Genomic DNA, 21,056 nt, shown 5'->3' on the forward strand with positions numbered 1-21,056 from the left:
TAACAAGCATGAGACTTCAGTCATGCAACAAATTTTCCCCTCTCGTCGAGGGCTTGAAGCGCAGTAATATGTGTGTTATTACTCTTGTTTTGATTTTGTTTTTTGACTTTTTCTTCATGCGGTAGCTGATAAAAATGAATTTCCTCAGTGCTCTAATGAGCAGCAGTGTAATGAATTCATATCTGTGTCCTCTGAGGGAAGGAAACATGTAATGCTAGGTGAAATAATCATCATTAAAGCTGGAAAAGGGAGAGTTCAAAATATAAGTTCAAGCAGAGGGGAAAAGGCCTGCTTAAAACTTAATTAACCTAATCGAAATTTTAGAGGGTCAACTCTAAAAACACTATCATTATAGTAACTTAAAGGAGCATTGCTTTGCTTTTTGTAAGTAAAGGAACATCAGAAATTGCGACGGATATTATTTGAATTTCAAATTAGACAGCCCAGCTCAGACGGCGACTTCGAAAGGCAGAAAGTTGGTGAGAAACTGCTTATTACTCAGTGATGTTCCACGCTGCGCTGCACATTGTAAAAACTTGAACATATTAGTCAAAGTGTCACCTTTGAGCTCCTACAGTTGATGAATGAGCTCACTTCTGTAATGTATTCGCTTTATACTTAGTTAGTGACTTATTTAATGTATTAGATTGGAAATTCTAAATTCTAATACTGGCTTCACCAGCTCTTTCTTTTTTTAAAAAACTGACAAAAGCTAAGCAGAAACTATATATGCATTTTTAAGCATAGAGTTACATGAAAACACACTGGATACATGTTGAATACAACTTGATGGTTTTCCTCCCTGAACAGATCAAAGGGAATGGTGCTTTTATTGCTTTTTGAAAAGTAATTAGAACAGATTAGAGCCCCAACGCTATTATCATTTTTTTTTGATAATTCATTACTGAATATGTTAAGCTGCGTTCACATTGAAGATAAGAGCCTCAGATGATTGTCATTGACAAAGGGAGGACAAGTGAAGAGTTTCCACCTGTGCATAAGTCTCTAATTTGTAGCTGCAAAATAGAAATTCACTCCAACCACACTGCGACAGCCATAATTTCCATATTAATGGCTGGTAATTGCTACAGACCATTAAGTTATTACTCACAAATAACATTTGTATAATTTGTGGGAAAATGTGTCCCATCTAACCAGATATTCAGATAGCTTACTGAAACAAACAAACAAACAAACAAAAAAAGCCTCTGAGACAAACCTGCAAACACAACAAAAACAGATGCTTTGTACTCAGCAGGAAGAAAAAAAGCAAGCTGAAGCAAAACTTGTCTGACCTCACCTCATTTCTAACCACAGGGGCCGACAGAGAGCCCCGCTTCCGGCGACAAACCACACACAAAAAGTTCTGTTAAAAACAAAAATGATTTTTATTTTTTTTAATCTCCCTCCACTTGATATCATTTTTAACTCCACTTCATGGATTTTGAAAAAAAAAAATAGAAGGAAAGAAATACAAAAATAAATAAAAGCAGAAAAAAGGAAAAGAAAAAAGACAACTTCAGCAAGTAAACAAATCAAAAAGAAGTATAATCATCGCTTCACAGCACTGAACATCTGTCAGGGTGGAAGACGAATGTTTTGTTCTTTTCTTTCTGTCTCGTGTGCTTACATTGATAAGATCATGAAAAATGTAAGACACACTTGTAATTCAGGTGTGTAATCTGAACGAACCAAACAACCTGCCCTGTGGAGCTAAGAGAGTGCACGTATACACACACACAGATGCAGACATGCTGCATACTACTCGCGAGGGCTCTTAAATTACTCATGCTCACCGTGGAGCACAATGCACACTTGAACACTGACATTTGGGTATGCACACTTACATACACACACACACACACACACACACCATTTATTTCAACAACAGCAGAGTGGGCAAACCTGGAGCACTGAGGGGTGGGAGAGCATTTCTAGAGGTTATCGCCACACAAAAAGAAACGAGGAAAGCAAGATTAAAAGAAACTGAGAGTCTGCAGAGAGAAAAAGAAGGCGAGTTGGGTTCCACATTTGACACTAACCCAAGTGTGGTCATTCTTGCAATTATACACGGTGGACTCTCCAGGTAAAAGTTGTTATTACTTTCTAAATGAGACACTTTTCCATTACATTGCAGGGAAGGTTCCTGCAGTCTGAACGCTGTTATTTCCCTCTTGATGCACATAGCACTTGACCAGTGCCAACAAGATATCATGCCGCGTATGCCAGCCTCTAGCTCACCTTACACAAAACGCTCGTGTATGGTGCATCTGTAACTTCACCACAGTCTGGCATCCCCTCTGTTTCATAACTGCAGTATAAATCAGTACAAAAACACCAGTTGGTGCCGTCACTTGTGAAAGAAATCCAAGTTTCCCCTGTCAGTTCTCAGCACCACAACCAATATTTACCCCTCGGTTGACTGACAAGGAAAATGCCAGGCGTGGGATGGTAATTCAGAGAGGCCAAGTAATGGGACTCTTTCTATGCTGGAGATGGGAGGTGGGCGACTTAATGACTAGGGGAGACATGGTGGGCGAGATGCCTCAATTGTGTTGCACAGTCCATGCGAATGTTGCTTTTGCTCAGCTGGCGGAGTGCAGCATGCTGTTAATTAGCCAGACGCTCCAGTTCTTAGAGGTGAGTGATTGACAAGGCTCCATCTGGCCACAGAGAGGAAGAGGGCAAACTGATCACTCTGTGGCCCAACATCTTTGCCACAAGCTGAGGTTTAAAATATAAACAAAACACCTCAACTATCTATCTATCTATCTATCTATCTATCTATCTATCTATCTATCTATCTATCTATCTATCTATCTATCTATCTATCTATCTATCTATCTATCTATCTATCTATCTATCTCATGCTTTCACTTACCAATCCTGTGTACCAAGCTGTATACCAATGCATTTATTGGCTGTGCTAATGGAAAAGTACTAGGCCCTAATAGACTTGCAACATTGACTTTGCCCATGAGAACTGAATGAGCCTGTAGATATTTGGTAAACAATGGATAATTAGGATAATATACTGGAATTAGGCGTGCTTTGCAGTAAAGGACATGAGCAGGGGATTTAGCACAATGAAAATCATTCATATATAATTGTTAGTCTGTATAACATATCCCTTTGGTGCACTGACTCTAGTGCTGTCATGCCGTCAGTTAGTCACATTATCAAATTACAGCACACGTAATGTCTTATTATTGTATTGCACACAACGACACCTTATAAGTGTGTATTATTATTACATATGCCTGTAGATACACGGTACCAATGGCTGCTGACACTGGCAACTGCAAAATCTCCACGTTATATCTCATCATTACTAATAAAATACAGCAGCACTACTGCACCCAATAAATTACACGTACAGCGTGGGAAGGCTCATTTTTTACAGTTTACAGTATTTTAGGTGGAAAAAGAAACAATAAATACCATCTTGGATAGACATGAAAAGAAAAACAAATGATTAATTCTTCATTCCCCAGATCTGAACCGCAGCCCTGAACACATAGTTTACTGAGCTGACATTACAACTTGCGCAAATAGTTTCAGAGAAGGGCTTAAAATCAATGTGCAATTAGGGGTGTCTTGTATCAGGCATGATAAATTATGCTCTCTGTTCTAAGGCTGGTCTATAGACACTTGATCAATCCAGCTTTCGGGGGACCTGGTAAGGCAAGCCAGGGAGAAATTGCTCTATTCCAAAGCCATTCAGTCGAATGTATTGATTAACCATTGCGTTCTGAATTGAAAGTCTGTCCGGGATCTGTGCTATGTAGCGAGGGTGTTTGCAGAAAGGCTGCAGCTGAAACAAAGAAAGAGGTACCTGCACACCTTATTTAGGCTCACATTTATTTCACTATTCAGTCTTGAAGTACAATTATGATTTTAATATTTCACTGCAACGTTTCAGGAGTGATGTGCAGTATCTGTCCTTACACCCCAGCTTGGTGCTTAATTACCTGATTCCTTTTAGCAAACAGCACAGCGCTTTGAAATGTACTTCAAAGTCATTTTAAAATCCCCTGCTCTTAAAACAAATTTATAACTCTGTAAAAAATAAGCTGAAAAAATGATGAAAAAAATAACACAACTACAAATATAATCCATCAGATAAGATACTACTATATAATATACTGTAAAATGGCACTAGATGCTAGCTCTGTGAGATCAGGTTTGTGAGAACAGTTTGATGGCGCCGCATTAAATAAAAAAAAAAGATTCTGTAAACAGATCATCACAACCTTCAGCTACAGGAGCCAATCAACACTTTCTCATCAGGGTGCGGCGAATGTAATTAGGGGCTCAGGAAACGTCTTGTTTATATCACTGTAAACTCATTGAACCCCAGTTGGGTGTTATTTATCCACTTGAAGTAGGCCAGGCTGTGTTTGTGATGAAGGCTATGTTAATTCTATTCATATTACACAGTGCAACCATAAATAGTGTGGTACACCTTCCCCTGGGAAAGACCACAGCTCTCATATTTGGAAATGCAATATGAGCGCCTGTCTGTCTTCTTTCCCTAAATGGAGAGCTCACTGTCTGGTTAGTGTCATCCCATCTCCCTCTGGCTCTCAGCTTTTGGATTTACATTGTCAGGCTATCCTCCCACTGGTCCATGTGACCGGGTGCTCTCCCAACAGCCTCCTCATCCACCCTCAGATTGTTGCACCCAGGGGATCTGCTGTGTTCTTACTAACACCCTCTCCTTCTGTCACACTACAAGTGTGACTTGTTTACAGTACTGTGCAAAGGTTTTAACAGATGTACTTTAGATGTTCTGATTGTTATCCATCACATACCATCAGGATGGCTTCAGATGCAGCCAGAGTCAGAGAAAATCCCGTAAGAAAAGCTGTGACTCCCGCCGATTGCACATTTAAATGAGGTTACACAAAATGACAGCAGACACACAGGCCACAGTTCATTTGATGTTAAGAACACTGCAAAAAGTGTGAACTGGTATAGGAACTGGTGGGTCTTAAAAGCACACAGCGGTCTCGTTAAATATTCACTGTTTTTTTAGTCATTTCTAATAACTAAAATTTGTATGATCAATAAAACACTTAAAACTTTTGCACAGCACCGCACATACATCATGATGCATGAAATTGTGTGCTTTTGCAGATTGTTTTTATACACATTCTCACATTCAGTTTAACCCACTCCACGGCAGGTGATATTCCCCGATTTCCCCTCCGTTTACCCTTTACCCACAGACCTCAACAAAACAGAGTATTTGCTTGTTTTTCTTTTTCTTTTTTTTTTTTTCAAAATCCATCCACACACAAATATTGACGTGCTTTTTCAAACCCACACTGAGAAACATGACAGTATGTTATTTTTTGTCCACTTTTTTTTTCTTCTGTTTCTTTGTTTTTTTTTAAATGTTTTTCTTTTTTCTTCATCAAGGACAGATTATGTACATAGAGATGTTATACGCCACTGAAAAATCCAGCGGGACGCTTACATGGAACAAAAACGGTAAGTGATAAAACTAAAAACAAAAGCATAAGAGACATGTAGATATTGACAGGAGACAGGAAAAAATAAGAAACACTGACCAAATGACCTGCTCTTGTGCTTGAAATGGAACCCGTCGTTGTTTATGAAGCAACAGGATGCATGCACAACAGGCGTTTTGTCACGCAGACGACCCAAATACATTGCAGCGGGCAAGACTTTTTGAGAACAACATGTACTGTAATGTTTTAGATTAAGGGCCATTTAAACAGAGCTTCACAATCATTTCAGAGTACTGTACACAATAAAAGTACAACAACAGACTTATTTGATTTACCTTGTTAATGGCAGATTTTCAGATATTACACCACAGCTTTAACCATGACTGACATCTCTTGCACAGTAGAATTAGGGGTTATTGCTGGCTTGAACCAAAAATTTGAGTAAAATAACAAATAAATAAAAGAAAAAAAACACACACATTCAGACATTTGATTCAATATTGAGTAATTCCTCTTTCATGTCGGTGTAGTCAGGGCTCAGCCGGGGAGATGTTCAGGCTCGTTATGGCAAATTTGCATATAGTCTCTGCATGTGAGTGGAACAGTGCTTTAGGAGAGAAAAGGGCTCTGCCATATTGAAATATATGCCTTCCTCCCACTGTTTGTGCCGTGTGGGGGAAGTGGCTGGATAATTGTGCCATGGGGGTTTGGTAGTGCCCGTGCCTGCATGTCACAGGTACACAGTGGATGGAGTACTGGTGCACCAAGGTGAGGTTGTCCTTGAAGAGGATTCCTGTCAGTTGCAGGGCTGAGCTTGATTTATAGGGGCCATAACTAGGTGGCAGGAAGGACAGGTGGAGCCCGGACTCCTTCACTTAGCCAGCCACAGGTAATGGCTAATTACATCTTTATCTCAGTGCGGTCTGGCAGAACTAGGAATGACTTACAGCCATGACCAGAGAATGACATTTATCTAGCTGGTCAAAACAGAGAAAGACACACTATGATAAGTGGACGAATGTGTGTGTGATGCAGCTAACAGCATGACAAAAAGAGTCAAATACATAAACTATTACAAATTATAAATTACATTATCATTCACAGCTTCTGGAGCTGGTCGAAATGATCCCTCAGAGCGCTTCAAATGTGTTTTTAAAAAGCTTGTCATGGTAAAATAGAGCACGTCACTTTGAAAACTTTACACCTTTTTTTTGTAGTTTTGTTTTTTCGTTGTACTTGTTCAATGTGTGTGAGTAAAGTACAAAAGAACTCTTTTTCCCCACGCACGACTCTTTACCATTGGATTTTGTTCATTTTTTTTTCTCACATGGAATTACTATTCATAGTTATTCAAATACTTATTAACATCATCATCGTCATCATCTGTAGTATTATTAACACCAAAAAAGTAAAAGCAGGTAACCTTGCAGAGAAAAACAGACACAGTGCAGGGAAGGAGGGAGAGGAAGTGGGAGGAGGGAGGGAAGGAAGGGAGTGTAGAGGGAGTATGGACTCACAACAGGAACATCTCTAACCGGTACATGCTATCAACAAGCGACAAAGAGGATGGAGCCTCAGCTTTTGAAACAGAAGATATTGTTGTCAGTGGACAGTCTCTTGCTGCTTCAGAACACTGGAGCGTAGTTGAGGCTTATGGGAGATGTTGTTCTTCCCGAGGCAACTTGAAGTCACCAGCATGGCCTCTGTACTGCATATATTTACACTGGGTGGGAAGCGTAGGGAGGGAGGGAGGGAGGAGGAGACATAGAGCAGAGAACACTATAGCGATGCGAGGGGGGACTAGACAGAGCACGCTGAACAGAGGGGTAGTCGGGGAGCTAAAAAGGTTTGGGTAGTGAGGGAGTCTACATGCGAAACCTTAATATAAACTCCCCAAATTACATAGAGGGGTAGTTAAGACTGACGCCATCACCACCCAGCCATTTTTTAAAATACATTTTGACATCATTCATAGCAGTTTATCTGCTACACAGTTAAAATCAAAAAACCATACGCGTATGTGTGTGTGTAAGGTGTGAGATCAAAGGGTGACAATTCACACGGCCACCAACTGGACAATTTTTAAAAAGGTCACATGACCGCCAGTGCCATATCATAATGCATCATTATCGTCATATCATTTCATTAAATATCCACCGTAACATTGTGATTTCACGTATAATTTCCATAAGGCAAACATTGTAGGTCAGTCAATAGTCTATGTATTATATTACATAAATGATCTTCCGCTTGTTAGATAATCTATTTTGTCGTTGATCACTAACACAATTATCTTTAATATACACTCTCTATTAACATCAGCCCAGTGGTAGTAATGGGAAAAACAAAGAGGCTAAGTACCAAGTCAGAGAAATCTGCAAGGCATTCTGGGAAACAAAAGGAAAGACTGTACGTGTGTGAGGGAGAAAGAGTGAGAGAAAGAGATAATGAGTGTGAGCTGACCTCAAAATTCAATTGAGGGTGCTGGGTAGGGGTGGGGGGATTGGGCGGGTGGGGTGAGGTGATGGGGGAGTTTTGTGTTTGATGCAATGATTCAATGGCTCCTGGAATAATGCATATTCTTTTTGTTCACAGTGATGGGTTCGCAATTAAAGAATTTCATTTCCGTTTTCCTTCCGTTGAGTGGGAGAGAGGGCGGGGAGGGAGAGGTGGGGTGCTCAGGGACGTTTAAGGACGATTCCAGGTGGAGTTTGATCATTACACCTTCAGCAGAAGAGCAGCAGAGAGGGAAACCCAAACGCACACGATGACACTCATCCCTGCGTGTAAACCGGTCCCTCGCCCCTGTAGGGCCCCCGGTCCTGGATAGAGAGAATGGAAAGAAGAGGAGAGAGGAGGAGGGGGGGGGCAGCGGGGAAACGCATTGTTAAAAACACAAAGAACGCTACAACCACCGGTAGAAATGAGGCGTCTATTTCTGTGACAGCCTGTATAAATTTTTAAACATATTACAGTTAATTAACAGAATTAATTCTGATACTCTGGCATAATTATTGTAAACAATGTGTTTTACATTAGGGAAATGGTGTTTCTTGAAATATGAACTACATTTCCTATTTTCTAAGTGCTGGAAAAAGGCGGGGGGGTGGTGTATTTGTTTTTGTGATGAAACAGCCGAGCTTTTGGTCTCATTCGATATCACTGTGTACTTGGTAGGGAAATGGTAGTCAGCACTGTGCATAGGTTTTGATCCACCCCTCTGACCCCTACCTGGCCATTTTCAGGAGAATGTTTTTTTGTTGTTGTTGGTTTTTTGTTAAGCCACCTGTGAGCTCTGACCTCTGAACCATTCAAGCACAACTTTATGTAGTTCAATTAAAAAAAGTTATAGATAACACAGATCGAAAGACATAAAATAGTATTTTTGCACTAACTAAGGTGATTAACAAAGAGCTATTAAGTAAAATCTTGATATAGTGTGCAGTGTGTTCTTAAAAAATCTGAGGAAACTGGAAAAGTAGAGGACAAAAGGGCAAGTGACTGAACAGTAACTGAGAGCCATGTCCTCAAGAAATAGGAAAAATCCAACAAAGACCCGACATAGAAACTGAGAGAATGTTTGGTTGAAATTGTTGGTAATATCTACACAGGAAGTAAGGAGAAATGGACAACAAAACACACTGTTAGCCAGTGGTGTTGGAGAGCTTGTGAAAACTGATGGAATTACAAACAGTGAAAAGTACCATCAGATTTTGATCAAACATGCAATCCATCTTGAAAGTGTCTGATTTTCAGCGTGGCAATGATACCAAACACACTGGCAAAACAGTAAAAGAATACCTGGATAGAAAACACACAATCGAGTACTATCAGTTGTGGACCCTTGACGTTCCTGAAGGGTCATTTTCACAGAGAATGGAATAAAAAGCAGCCAACATCCAAAGAAGAGCTTTGAATGTCCTTCAAGAAGCCTGGAGAACTGTTCTTTCAGACTACTTAAAGAAATGACAAAAAAAGCTTGCTTAAGAGAATTCCGGCTGTGTTGAAAAGTAAAGGTGGTTTTATCAAATACTGACTTTCAAGGTTACTTTTACTCTAACAATCTAGTTTGTGCCCTATATACTGTATTCACATTTATATTTGCATGTTTCAGTAAATCACTGCACCTTTTCTGCATTTTTTCTAGTAAATTCTAAAAATATTAGGGGTGGGTTAATTTTAAAAGAAAGTAACGCTGTTAAACCAGCATTTAATATATTCAAATGACAATGAAAAGCCAGAAATGGATGCACGTTTCGCCTGTTTCTGACATGTCATAAAGTTCATAATGAAAGGGGCATTTGAAATTAAATTTAGCAATTATTAATATTACCAGTTTGACATATCCAAATAATCACCATGAGGTCTAAATTATTAAATTTCTTAATTTAGCAACACAAATATACTCAGTGTCAAGTTACAACCCATGAAAAGCTTGCATCAAACATGTTCAGGGTTGACATATTAAATGTAAATAACATTCATCACGCTTCACTCCATTTAGCCTGTCAAACAGCGAAACAGTGCAACACTGCTGGCGCTGGAAACCCACACAGCGTGTGACCCAGATAAATTATTCTTTTTTACACCTGTGTGTTAAAAGCAAGGGGGAAAAAAAGCTATTGTGAAACTTAAGAAAGTTAAAGTGGTTCATCTGAAGTTGCAAAGCCATTAAATGCTAGAGTGATAACCCAAAACTGGATTAATAGTACAGGGAAAGCAGGAGTTCTGTTGTTGGTCCTCCAGGGTGTGTTTTGATTTATAATTTAGTAGAGTCAGATTCCATCCACAGGTATCATCTCTGTGCTGCTAGGCACATGTGTTGTTTATGATAAGGTGGGCCTGAGATGGGATGTGTAGTCCTATTTTAGAGATGGATCTATGGAGCTTACACCCTGAACCACTATAGATACAGCATAACCTTATTAAAAGAGTTTAGGAACAGTCATGAAGAAAGTAAAATAAAAGTTAATACAGCAGCTTATTCAATGTAACTCAGCATACCATCAAGAATATGGTACTTGCAGTAAGGCATTGCATAATGCTTGAATGGGCAACTGTAAGAACCCTTAATTAACCTCCTCTCTTCTTCTATTTTGTGCTTTTATGTAGTCTACTAGGTTTCAAAAATCTAACCTGGTGGCTTATAAAGTATCAGTGTGAAGTGAAACCTAGTACAGACTGCCAATGGTCTCAGTAATGGACTCATTGGTAGGGGGTAATTATGATAATATGCCAATTTTGATGTTACAGTGGTTGTTGATGTTAAAATGCTGCATGTGGCACCTTTAAATGCTGAAACAATCAGTATGAAAGCAGGGAAAGAAAGTCAGGGAAGGCAATGACAGTGAGGGACAGGGTATGAATAGAAATGCCACAAAGGTATCCGATTATGCTGCGATTTTCTGTGCCCGGTCCAGAACAGAAAGGAGTTTGTTGTGTTCTAATGATGGCAGGAGGAGATTAGGAAGGAAAAAGGAGGCAGAAGGACAGATGATGGAGAGATAGGCTGACAGAAGTGGCAGCGGTGGTGGAAAAAGAGAGCAGGAAGATATATGGGTCTGACGGAGGAGTGAGTCATTGAAGGGAGACTGGCCGAGATAATGGGCACAGGAATGAAAGAAGAAAGGGGATAGATGAAGGACTCACTTAAGATGGTAATGCTGAATGCACCAAAGGGGGGGTGGGGAGGTGGGGGGTGTCGGGAAATGGAAGGGTAGGAAATCGCTCATTGGGGACGGTTAATGTGAATTGGGCTCCGAGAGAAATGACAACTTCTTGGGTAACGGGACAGAGTCGAGCGACAGTCTGTGTGTGTGCGTGCAGACGGGAATGTGTACGGACGAGAGACGGAGAGTTTGAAGGAACTGGGGGAAGAGAGAGATGGTAATATACGCAAGCAAAGCTTTAATGGGGCGGAGAATAACGAAAATGGGAAGAGGGAGGCAGGAAAAGGCTGTGAAAATGCTGTGCTGTGTGCAGAGCGTAAACAGAGCGGGCGAAGAGGGAAAAACAGTATGTCATTGCATATAATTTTGTGGTAGTGGGCCATGTCTGTTTCAAGTCTTGCACGATGATTGATGTCAAACGTAAGTGTATTTTTGAAATCTCGGCTTTGCATACATATACCCTGCTGTGTGCTGAAGCCCCTGCATTTAGTTAGTCGTGTGTGATAACTTACTAAACAGCAGCATACTGGCGTTGGAAGCCCCCAGACGGTTTGAGGCAAAGCAGGTGTAGTTGCCAAAATGTTTCTCTGTCACATTGGTGAATAGCAACAGCGAGCGTGTCTTCTCGTTTTTGATCCTTAGGGTGTTGTCACTCTCTACCGGCCTGGGTAGCCGTCGTGCAGTAACAAAAGCAAAGGGAGAAAGTAGAAAGGAAAGACAAGAAAATTGGTGACAGAAAATAACATCACACTTGAGTCAGTGTGAACAAGAAACTTTTAACTCAGAGAGAAGAACGTGCAAAATAGCCCTCATCTCTATGTTCTGTCTCACCTTGTAGTCTCAGTCCATAAATAACTGATACCTCCAATTGGGGCCTATTATACTCTATTAACAACTCTCTCTGGCTAGCAAAGGCTTGTCTAAGTACTTCTGTGTCGTGCTTCGCCTGATGCCAAATCACCCTGACTCCTCTACGCTCTCTGGGACCTTTTACAAACTTGGAGGGGCAGTTTATGTGTCTGTAATATAGAGGAAATATGTTGCCAACAAGCTAATATTTCTCCGGAGATGGCAATATATACATGATTATCTCAGATATATACTAATGTCAGAGGTTAGGTACATCAGCAGCAGCCAAAACCACATCGACAGTAAATGACTGAAAAATGAATTCTCTGTCTGAAAATGTTCAATTTGGACCATTCTCTTATGAGAATAAAGACACAAAATTACCCAAATTTTATGAATAATGTTTCCTTGTTCTGGGGGTTTTAAAACAAAAATGCAAAAGAAGATGAATACGTTATTGAGTTTTAAATGGCTAAATCTGTTTTCTTTCTCCCCCCTCTTCTCTAACCTGCTGCGCACTGGATGGATTTTAATAATCCTCAAGTCACATTTTAATTATTGCATTTTTTTGTTACTGTTTATCGACAGATGGTTAAAAAAAACAGTGGTTTGGCTGTGGCTTATAATTACTCCCTCTAACCAGACAAACTGTTACTTTTGTGGCGCTGCACTGAGATGTCAACCAATCAAATCAATGCCACAAAACAAAAACATGAGTTAATGACACCTGCAAGTTGTTTTCTTAACTTGGGGAAAAGCATTTTCTATAAAGCTTCAACTCATGTATATACCTGTATATAAAAAAAGGATATTTTAAGTGTGGACCATAGATTGTATGTAAAAGATGGAGATGAGCAACCATGAGTTTACCCACTCGTGTGTGGGCTTAGGTTTTGAAACAGGACATGACTAAATCTGCATGAGAGCTGGAGTTCCCCTCGGGCATTTGCAGCCAACGCTAGCGATGTCTTTCTAGCTTGATAAGCAGGGCGCACCTGTAATTCACTGTGATATTAAATGGAATGCTGATTTGGCGAGCAAATATCAGGCTTCAAACAGGTACACCTGCCTCAACCAGCGTATACGTGATCTTCGCCCAGTCTGCCTATTCCGTGTAAGTAGAACAGTACCAAATGTTATAACTCAAAGATTCAGGAGGCTTCATAGCAGACAAATTGGCACCCAAATTGACAGTGTTCTCACCTATGATCATCCCTGTACCACTCAAAGGAGGCTGGCGGGACTGCCATGGCTTCACAGCGCAAGATGGCTGTCTTCCCCAAATGGGCTGGCATGTTTTTCATGTCTGTGATCATGGGAGGGTCTGGTAGAGAAGGATAGGAGAAAACACAAAGAGAGAGACTGGAATGAGTAATGTGTATACATTTAGCTTCACTTCAACCAAAAAGGCAGGTCTGCCCACAAGGTTAAAAAGCACCTGCAGAGAACAAATTTAAAATGTATACATAATAAAGCATCTAAAGGAATCATTAACATATATTATTAATACATCACTGTGGACATGGAGTTCATTTCGTGCAGCGCACAGGTGGGATACTTACAGTTGACTGTGACTATGACCTTACGCTGGTCCGGAGGGGCCACACCATTGTTGGTGATACATTCGTAGTCCTGCGCCTGCTGCCTTGTGATCTCTGTGATCTCCAGGAACTCCCCCTCACGCAACGTCCCATCTATTGGCATAAGGTAGAAGTCAAAGGTCGCTAAAAATCATATGCAAGGTGATGCACGCAACAGATTTAAGCTTTTTTAGCTGAGGTACGGCTTATTGTGGCTAATGTCATTTAAGAGGCCAAGATGCACATATTAGATGACAACATATAATGCATTATTCAAGAACATTTTCAAGAACTGAAGTTGGGCTGACCTTGGTTACTACTTAAGTTGTGGTTAACACATTTGCCCTACATGTGAAAGACTCACAGTTTGAGACCAAGATGAGACACAAACACAGCCTCAGGGGGTCAAAACCAAGTGCTGGGCCCAAGCTTGGATAAATGGGAGGTCTGTATCAGGAAGGGCACCTGGTGTGAAATCTGACCCCATGGCAAATAAAGGAACAGCTGAATGTACATTCTTTTATTATCAATACTCAAATGGCAACTTCCTCATGTATTTATTGTTTATCGCAATTTAGAAATATTAATTTGGATTATAGAAAAACCTTAAATAGTTAACAATGCCACAATACAGTGCATGATGATACTTATGAGTATTAAGGTGTGTATAATTAAGAAAAAAATATTATAATTCAATTTTTATCTCATGGCCCAAATGCTCGTTTCTTCAGTTGATGTTTTCACACATGCAAAGTAAGTAAACACAATGTGACAGCAGTGACTCTTTTACTACTTTTATAGTGTCGGGGGAAATTGTAAGCTTTGCTTTCTAAGCGTTGGACACACTGGGGGGGTGACTGCTCATTCACCACATTAGGCGGCGAGCAGAATATTTGGCGGTTATTTGATGTTGACAAACTCCCAGGTGAACAAAAAAACAAATTAGTCAGTCTCACACTTTCTGTCTTTTTCCTTGGGCGACAAAACAGCCACAGAATCTCTTCAGAGGGGAGAGTCGAGGGGACAGGCTACAAGTTATTGCTCCTTCATGTGAGGGAATGGATGCTGTAGGTGTTATTGGTTCGACAGTGGAAAAGAGAGCAAGAGAAAAAGAGTGCAAGGAGAAGAAGAATGATAGCGAGTGTGCACCCCCTCCTCCTGTAAGCACAGCAGCCAGCTGTCTCGCAGCCTCCGAAACCATTAGGCCTATTTTTTTTTGTGCCTTTACCCCATTAAAGAAGTCAGACTGTGGAACACGACATAATATATAATCTCACCACTAACAAGGAAATCCAGCTCTTAAATTGCTGCACACTTTCCCCTTTCAAAGCCCCCACCCAGTTCCCAAAACACACAAACCAAGCCACTGTCAATCAGCAGACCTTTACTTCCCTTAACAAACACACAAACAGCTCCTGAGTACGTTTGAGAGGAACACCAACGCAAACACGCACACATAAAAAAGACGCTAAACGCCACGATTATTCCTGTCAGAGATTAGCGTGGCGGTTCTAATTGAAGATTATACTGGAGGATTATTAGTGCGGCTACTGAGCTGGAGACGATTATTTGCAGCTGCTGCAGCAGAGGCTGAGCAGCGAGCGACAACCGCCGTGATGGCTGCTTGTGCCACCCGGGTGAGCCGTGGTTGATGGGGTGGGGTGGGTGCGATGTTATTCACTCATTCGATTAGTCTAATAAATATTGCTCTCTTGTGACATCTCTGTCAAGCAGGCAGAGCACCCAGCTTTGCAAGGAGGAGGGAGCTGTGGCAGCGTAGAGGGAAGAAGGAGAAGAGATAGAATCAGACAACTAACACTGGAGAAATTACACACGAGGCTGTTACAGGTGACGAAAGAAATCAAAAGGACAAAGCAAAGAATAGAAAAACCCGAGAGCAATCGAGTTATAAAGTGAGAATTACAGGCACAGAGTGTGGTAATTTGACAGCGATACCGTGTAAGAGACTGAAAGAGATACACAGATGTACAGATAAAGAAAAAAGGAGAGAAATGGCAACATAACGAGAGAAACAGTGACAGATGTCAGGTTGGTTATTTGATATTAGGTTTTTTTCATGGACTTTTCATCCATAGCATCTATGTATGATGTAATATCGCAAAGCAGTCCTTGCACTCTCCCTTTATCCCCCTCCCTCTCCATCCCCTGAGATCTCTGGACCTGTATTGCACACCTCTCTCCACTTTGGTGGGAGATCATATCTGAGCGGAGCCGGCCCTTGGCACTCCCACAATGGTCTGTAAAATACAGCTCCATGAACCACTTATGGCTTTTGAAGGAGCCTGACTCCTGACCACCAGAGATAGTTGGATTGCACCTTGGAAGAGACGGGGTTTGTGAATAAGAGGGGGGAAAAGGATCAAGAGTTCTGGCCCGCAACAGTGAAACCGTGCTCTATTTCCCCGGCAGCACTTTGAGCTTGACTAGACTATCAGGGCACTTGATTTCTCGGCTCCTCTTATCCATTTCCATTACAAAAACTACAGTCAAGGCAGAGTGGTCTGATGTGAGGTTAAAACAGAGATGGGTGGGCAGTCTAACAAATGATAAAACCAGTCATTCTGGTAGCATACAGCAGCTGCAATATGTGTCATTATCTAAATGATACAGTAGAATTTCAAGGCCAGTGCACCCCAGTGCTTTACACGTGTATGACTAAAATTCCTCAAGAACACTTCAAATTGTTTTTCCCGTGTTTTTTCCTGCACTTTGGATCTGTCAAATGTTGCTTGATCAGTACTGGACTTAAATTTCAAGCTCCTTTTTGATCGTGGGATGTAAAAACAAAGGACAACCTATTAACATTTGCTACATTTCACAGTTCCCAGGTCTTTTGGGGGAATCATTAAATATTTGGGAGCAGTTTTTAAAGTTTTACTGTGTTTAGAATGAACAAATGTGCTCATAGCATTATAATTTGAAATAGATTAACAGATTGTTAAATCAAGATATAACACAGTCCAAGTCTTGCACGTTAACGCCAGTCCATAAACATCTCTGACATTTGTTTATGAAAGCACAGTGATCGACATATGTGCTTAGTGGAAACACTTCACAGTTGAAAAAATAAAGGTGTTTCTGGGAACACTGTTTGACCACCTGTTGACTGGAAGCCATCATACTTCTTTCCTCCTTTCCAGTTACCTAATTTCCCCACCCACCTGCACACATGCTCCTTATTCCCAAATTACCTGTGCATGATAAATTGTACTCAGTATTCAGTGTTCTTGCCAACATACACAGGTCATCTGACAGTCATCTATCATCTAGTCATCTATCCTTTATTGTGCCCATGTCGTGTTTAAGCCTGTCGCCCATTTGGATTTGTTTCCCTCTGCTTACTGCCTTCCTGTTGCCAGCCTTTGAACTGAATTAGAGCCAAACAAACCATATTTTAATTATAATGGCACTGCTGTTGAGTTTAGCATCACAGCCCATAGAACACCTACCAGAAATATCAAAGCCCAATCTACTGCCATCAACTGTAACTAACCTATTTATATATTCTATAAGCATACGCAACCATTATACTTATCATCCTGTCAGAGAGTTTTAGTTTGCACCAAAAGAATATCACCTTCCTTCCACAGCCATAAGCATCTATTCTAAGACTGTGTTACTGCAGGGTTTAATGGATGGTACGTCAAATGATAAGCCTGGGCTGTGCTGGTGTATTTAACTGGATAAGACAAAATGCCTGTATGCCTCTGTGTGGGTCAACTGATGGATGCCAGAGAGAGTGAATGGGTGCAACAGATTGTATCTGTGCTTCTGGTGAAGATGAAGGAGGCGGTGCCTGCAAATAACAGTGCCGAGCGGTATTATTATCTGTATGTGAATAAGGAGTCTGGTAGCTGCAGACAGGACGCAAAGGGGTCAAAGACTTTTAGCATATCCCCCTCACCTTTCGGGTGGTTCTCCTCCTCCTATTCTACCACGTCTTGGTGTACTGCATACGCATTTTCTGCTCAACTTTCAACTCCTCTTCTCACCGCCCCTCCCTGCAGTTTCTCTATGCAGTCTCTGAGTAATGGGGACAGATGGCCGGCAGCTTCTTGCTGTTTCTTTGGGCTCGACCCCCCCTTTCTCTACCACCCCTGGTCCTCTGCAACTGATGGCTTGGTTGCAGAGACTCCTACGGAATAGCAATGTGGGCCCTATCTCTTTCTCTGCAAGCAGAGGGGTTATAGGGGGGTGGGGAAGCAGTTTGAGTTGGTGGGGTGGTTAGAGAGGGAGGATTATTGCTGAGAGAGGAGAAATGCTGTAGACTTTCAAGAGAGGACAACTGCACAGAGTTTGTGATGTGAGGTTGTGTGCGTGTTTGCTGCAGGTGTGCATTCATGCATGCTTTCCTTTTCTCCTCTATATTTTTGTGTGTCTGTGGGTGTGTGTGATCACTCCTGGGTTTGTCCCTCCCTGAGGTACTGTAGTGTACTGTGTAGGTTCATAGGCACTAACTGTACAGCGAAGGACATACTGTTCACAGCATGATAACTCAGGCACAAACAGAAAGAGAGAAGGAACAGGCCTCTGAGTAAGCCCAAAGCTGTCTGTAAGTGCAGCACTACAGTAGGTTGTGCATTTATCGGCAGTATAATTACATCGTGTTGAGTAGTTGTTCACACTGACCTATTTATTACTGCTGCTTGCTACTGCATTTGATCTGTGTTGCTACTGCTGTAGTCAGGCTACAAGTTAGCCAATTCTGTTGTGTGAAAAAAAAAGTCTGCAAAAAACTGCTGAAACCAACAATAAAAAAAGAAAAACTGTAAAATAATGATCCTTATTGCTTTGTAGCTTCCTATTATATTCATCTGTCAGTTGCAAAGGATATTATGAAACTTTCTAGCACACATGGTGATATTATAAACAAGAAAGTTCAATTCTGATAATTCATCCATTGTCAGAGAGCTTTTAAGCTTCCAGTTTATCCCACAAAACAGAAACAGCAAGAAAATAAATTAACATCCCAACCTTTTCTCTGAAAACAAGCAGCTGAAACTCTGAGTCATAGCACAGTGGTATACTCAGTACATAGCAATTTTCTTTATGTGTCAAACAGATGAGACAGAAACTACAAATTACAATTTGGCAGAAAAGTAAAAGACCAAAAAATGAACTCTTCAATCTCTAGAGACCACGTAAAGGTTATTTGCTTGACTTTGGACATCAGCGATGACGAAGACGGGAGTTAACATGGAATAATGCTGCGCTGATTAGATCAAATGGACTGACTCACTTCATCTATCAAGATGCGCTTCCTGACCACCCTGAACAAGCTCCAATTCCTCACACCAGAAGAGGTTTAAAATAGCTGATTTGGTGCCAAAAGTGGCTGTTGGCATCACGATGCTGGTTGACAGGGTGGATGAAGACAGATGCTGATGATTACGGGCGGCGCGGTGGGGATAATTACGTATAATGTGTGGTTATTTGGGACAAAACATTGGGACATGGGGAAATGCGGGAGTATGAATTTAAGATGGGGACAAACTAAACAGCTGGGTTTAAGAATGATGACACAGAAGCCAGGGATAAAGACGTGAACATGAGCTGAATGCTGATAAGCTTATAGGCTGGGAGGAAAAAAAAGGCTTTAACAGGCGAATGAGTGTCAGGGATGAATGTAAAGACAGGGAGATAAAGGTGAAGCTGTGAACACGAGATCTCTGTATGTTAAGGCAAGCAAGCACGAAGGGGTAGCTTACATTTCTGTTCTTTCCAGGTGACAGTGGGCTCAGGCCGGCCGACTGCCAGACAATAGAGGTTTACGTTCTCTCCCTCGTTCACTGACACATTTTTTGACATGTTGACGATTCTGGCTGGCACTGAAAAACAGGATCGCACCATTAAAATATGACCTCGAAATCAAAATGATATTGCATACATTATTGATAAGGTACAGCTTTACATCCTATTAAGGTGTTTAACATATGATGCAAATCTCTGCAGCTTAGACAGACACGCAATCCGCTGATTAATGATCTATGCTTGAGTGTTTACTGAACTGTGCAACAATATTCTTCCTTCATTCCATTTGCAGCAATCCTAAATTCCTGCAAATGGATATTACCATTTCCCTCTCTTGACACTGACTCTAGTTTTGTCTTGAAAAAGAAAGGGCACTTGCAGAAGTGGTATTGGAGGAATTTTTACTTCTACTGTTTCAGTGAGTATGACCACCCCTGAAAACCATTTTGGCCCTAACTCAAAGTGTTGGGGATGCTGTGCATGTAGTTAGTTTGATAACGAGGTGGCCCTTGAATTTAAATAGCCCATTATCATTGTTTTTAATGAGCCTGGCCCTGAGATTGCTTTTTTGTGAGACATCTACCGAAGATACTTTTCTCTATCTTGGTGGAGCTGAATACTTGCAGCAATAAAGTACAGATTGGAGTGGTGGTAAAGCTGCTCCTGCTTGATACACTGACTTGAGGGTGTAATTATTTTGTGTGTTATCAAGCAAGGGTGGGAAATGTGGGCGACTTGGAATTGAGCATTTAATTGGGTATATATGGTCATCTGTGCCAAGCTTTGGACCCTGCAGACAAGAGTGTTAGCTTGGCTGCAGTGTGATGAGAAATCTCCAGCAAAGCAGATGACATTGTCTCTGCCACCTGTGAGCTTTGAGCCAGACCTCATGTTTTTATCCCTGTAATTTTTACCTAATATATCCTATTAAAAGTTTTTGGTCTCAATCTGCTGGTGATGTATGGCTACATTTTGCACTCCGTAGCCCCAAAATATGCATAAAAACTGACACATGCAGGGGGAAAAGGTCTTAGATCCATCCTCCAGGCAGTCCTGCATCGATACATCATGTCACTAAGGATCAGTCACACACTCACTCACTTAGCTGCTGACTTGATGACTGAGCTCCAGTCGAGGTCCAGTACTGTCAGTTATTTAGTCAGGCACTTGGACAGCCTACTGCGTACCTCATCTACTCAACATACAGGCTCATCCATCTGATCTGCCCAACTTTCTGTTTATAAAGACAAGTAATCTTAACAGCCCACATGAAAATAACAAATGGGCTCATCTGTCACTGCACCAGTTTTCCTTCACTGTAGCCACACACACACATACGCAGGCCAGCTGAGCTTTGAAGACACGAGTAATTTCACATTCATATAAATATAAATACCTTAAACACCAAGACATCATAAACATTAACGACTAAGTTGTCTATCATAGAATTTAGGTATACATTCAATCATGATTGTACAGAAGACTAATGCTGACACACACTGCCATAGAAACCATCTTAATTGCTTCCATGGAAGTCAGACTTCAATCACACCCTCTTGACAGCACTACGTTTGGATGAATAGCAAAAAGCCTAATTAAACTTTTTAATCAGATCCAGGGCAGTTTACAGTACCATGGGTGTAATATATACTTTTTTGCGGCATCATTGGCAATCAAATCTGCACACTGGATATATTAGGGAAATTATC

At 41.1% G+C, this 21,056-nt stretch overlaps 1 protein-coding gene across 1 annotated transcript in view; it reads right to left on the minus strand.

Moving 5' to 3' along the window:
• Positions 1-1,367: 1,367 nt before the first annotated feature.
• Positions 1,368-21,056, minus strand: part of iglon5 (IgLON family member 5) — a 110,590-nt gene continuing 90,901 nt past the window's right edge. The window contains exons 4-8 of the mRNA XM_005455337.3: positions 19,305-19,424; positions 13,558-13,689; positions 13,199-13,319; positions 11,659-11,810; positions 1,368-8,299 (exon numbers count right to left, since the gene is read on the minus strand). Coding sequence (XP_005455394.1) covers positions 8,196-8,299; positions 11,659-11,810; positions 13,199-13,319; positions 13,558-13,689; positions 19,305-19,424 — 629 coding nt within the window. The 3' untranslated portion in view covers positions 1,368-8,195. The remainder of the gene's footprint in view (positions 8,300-11,658; positions 11,811-13,198; positions 13,320-13,557; positions 13,690-19,304; positions 19,425-21,056) is intronic.

Source organism: Oreochromis niloticus, linkage group LG11 (genome assembly GCF_001858045.2).
Source record: "Oreochromis niloticus isolate F11D_XX linkage group LG11, O_niloticus_UMD_NMBU, whole genome shotgun sequence".
Taxonomy (NCBI): domain Eukaryota; kingdom Metazoa; phylum Chordata; class Actinopteri; order Cichliformes; family Cichlidae; genus Oreochromis; species Oreochromis niloticus.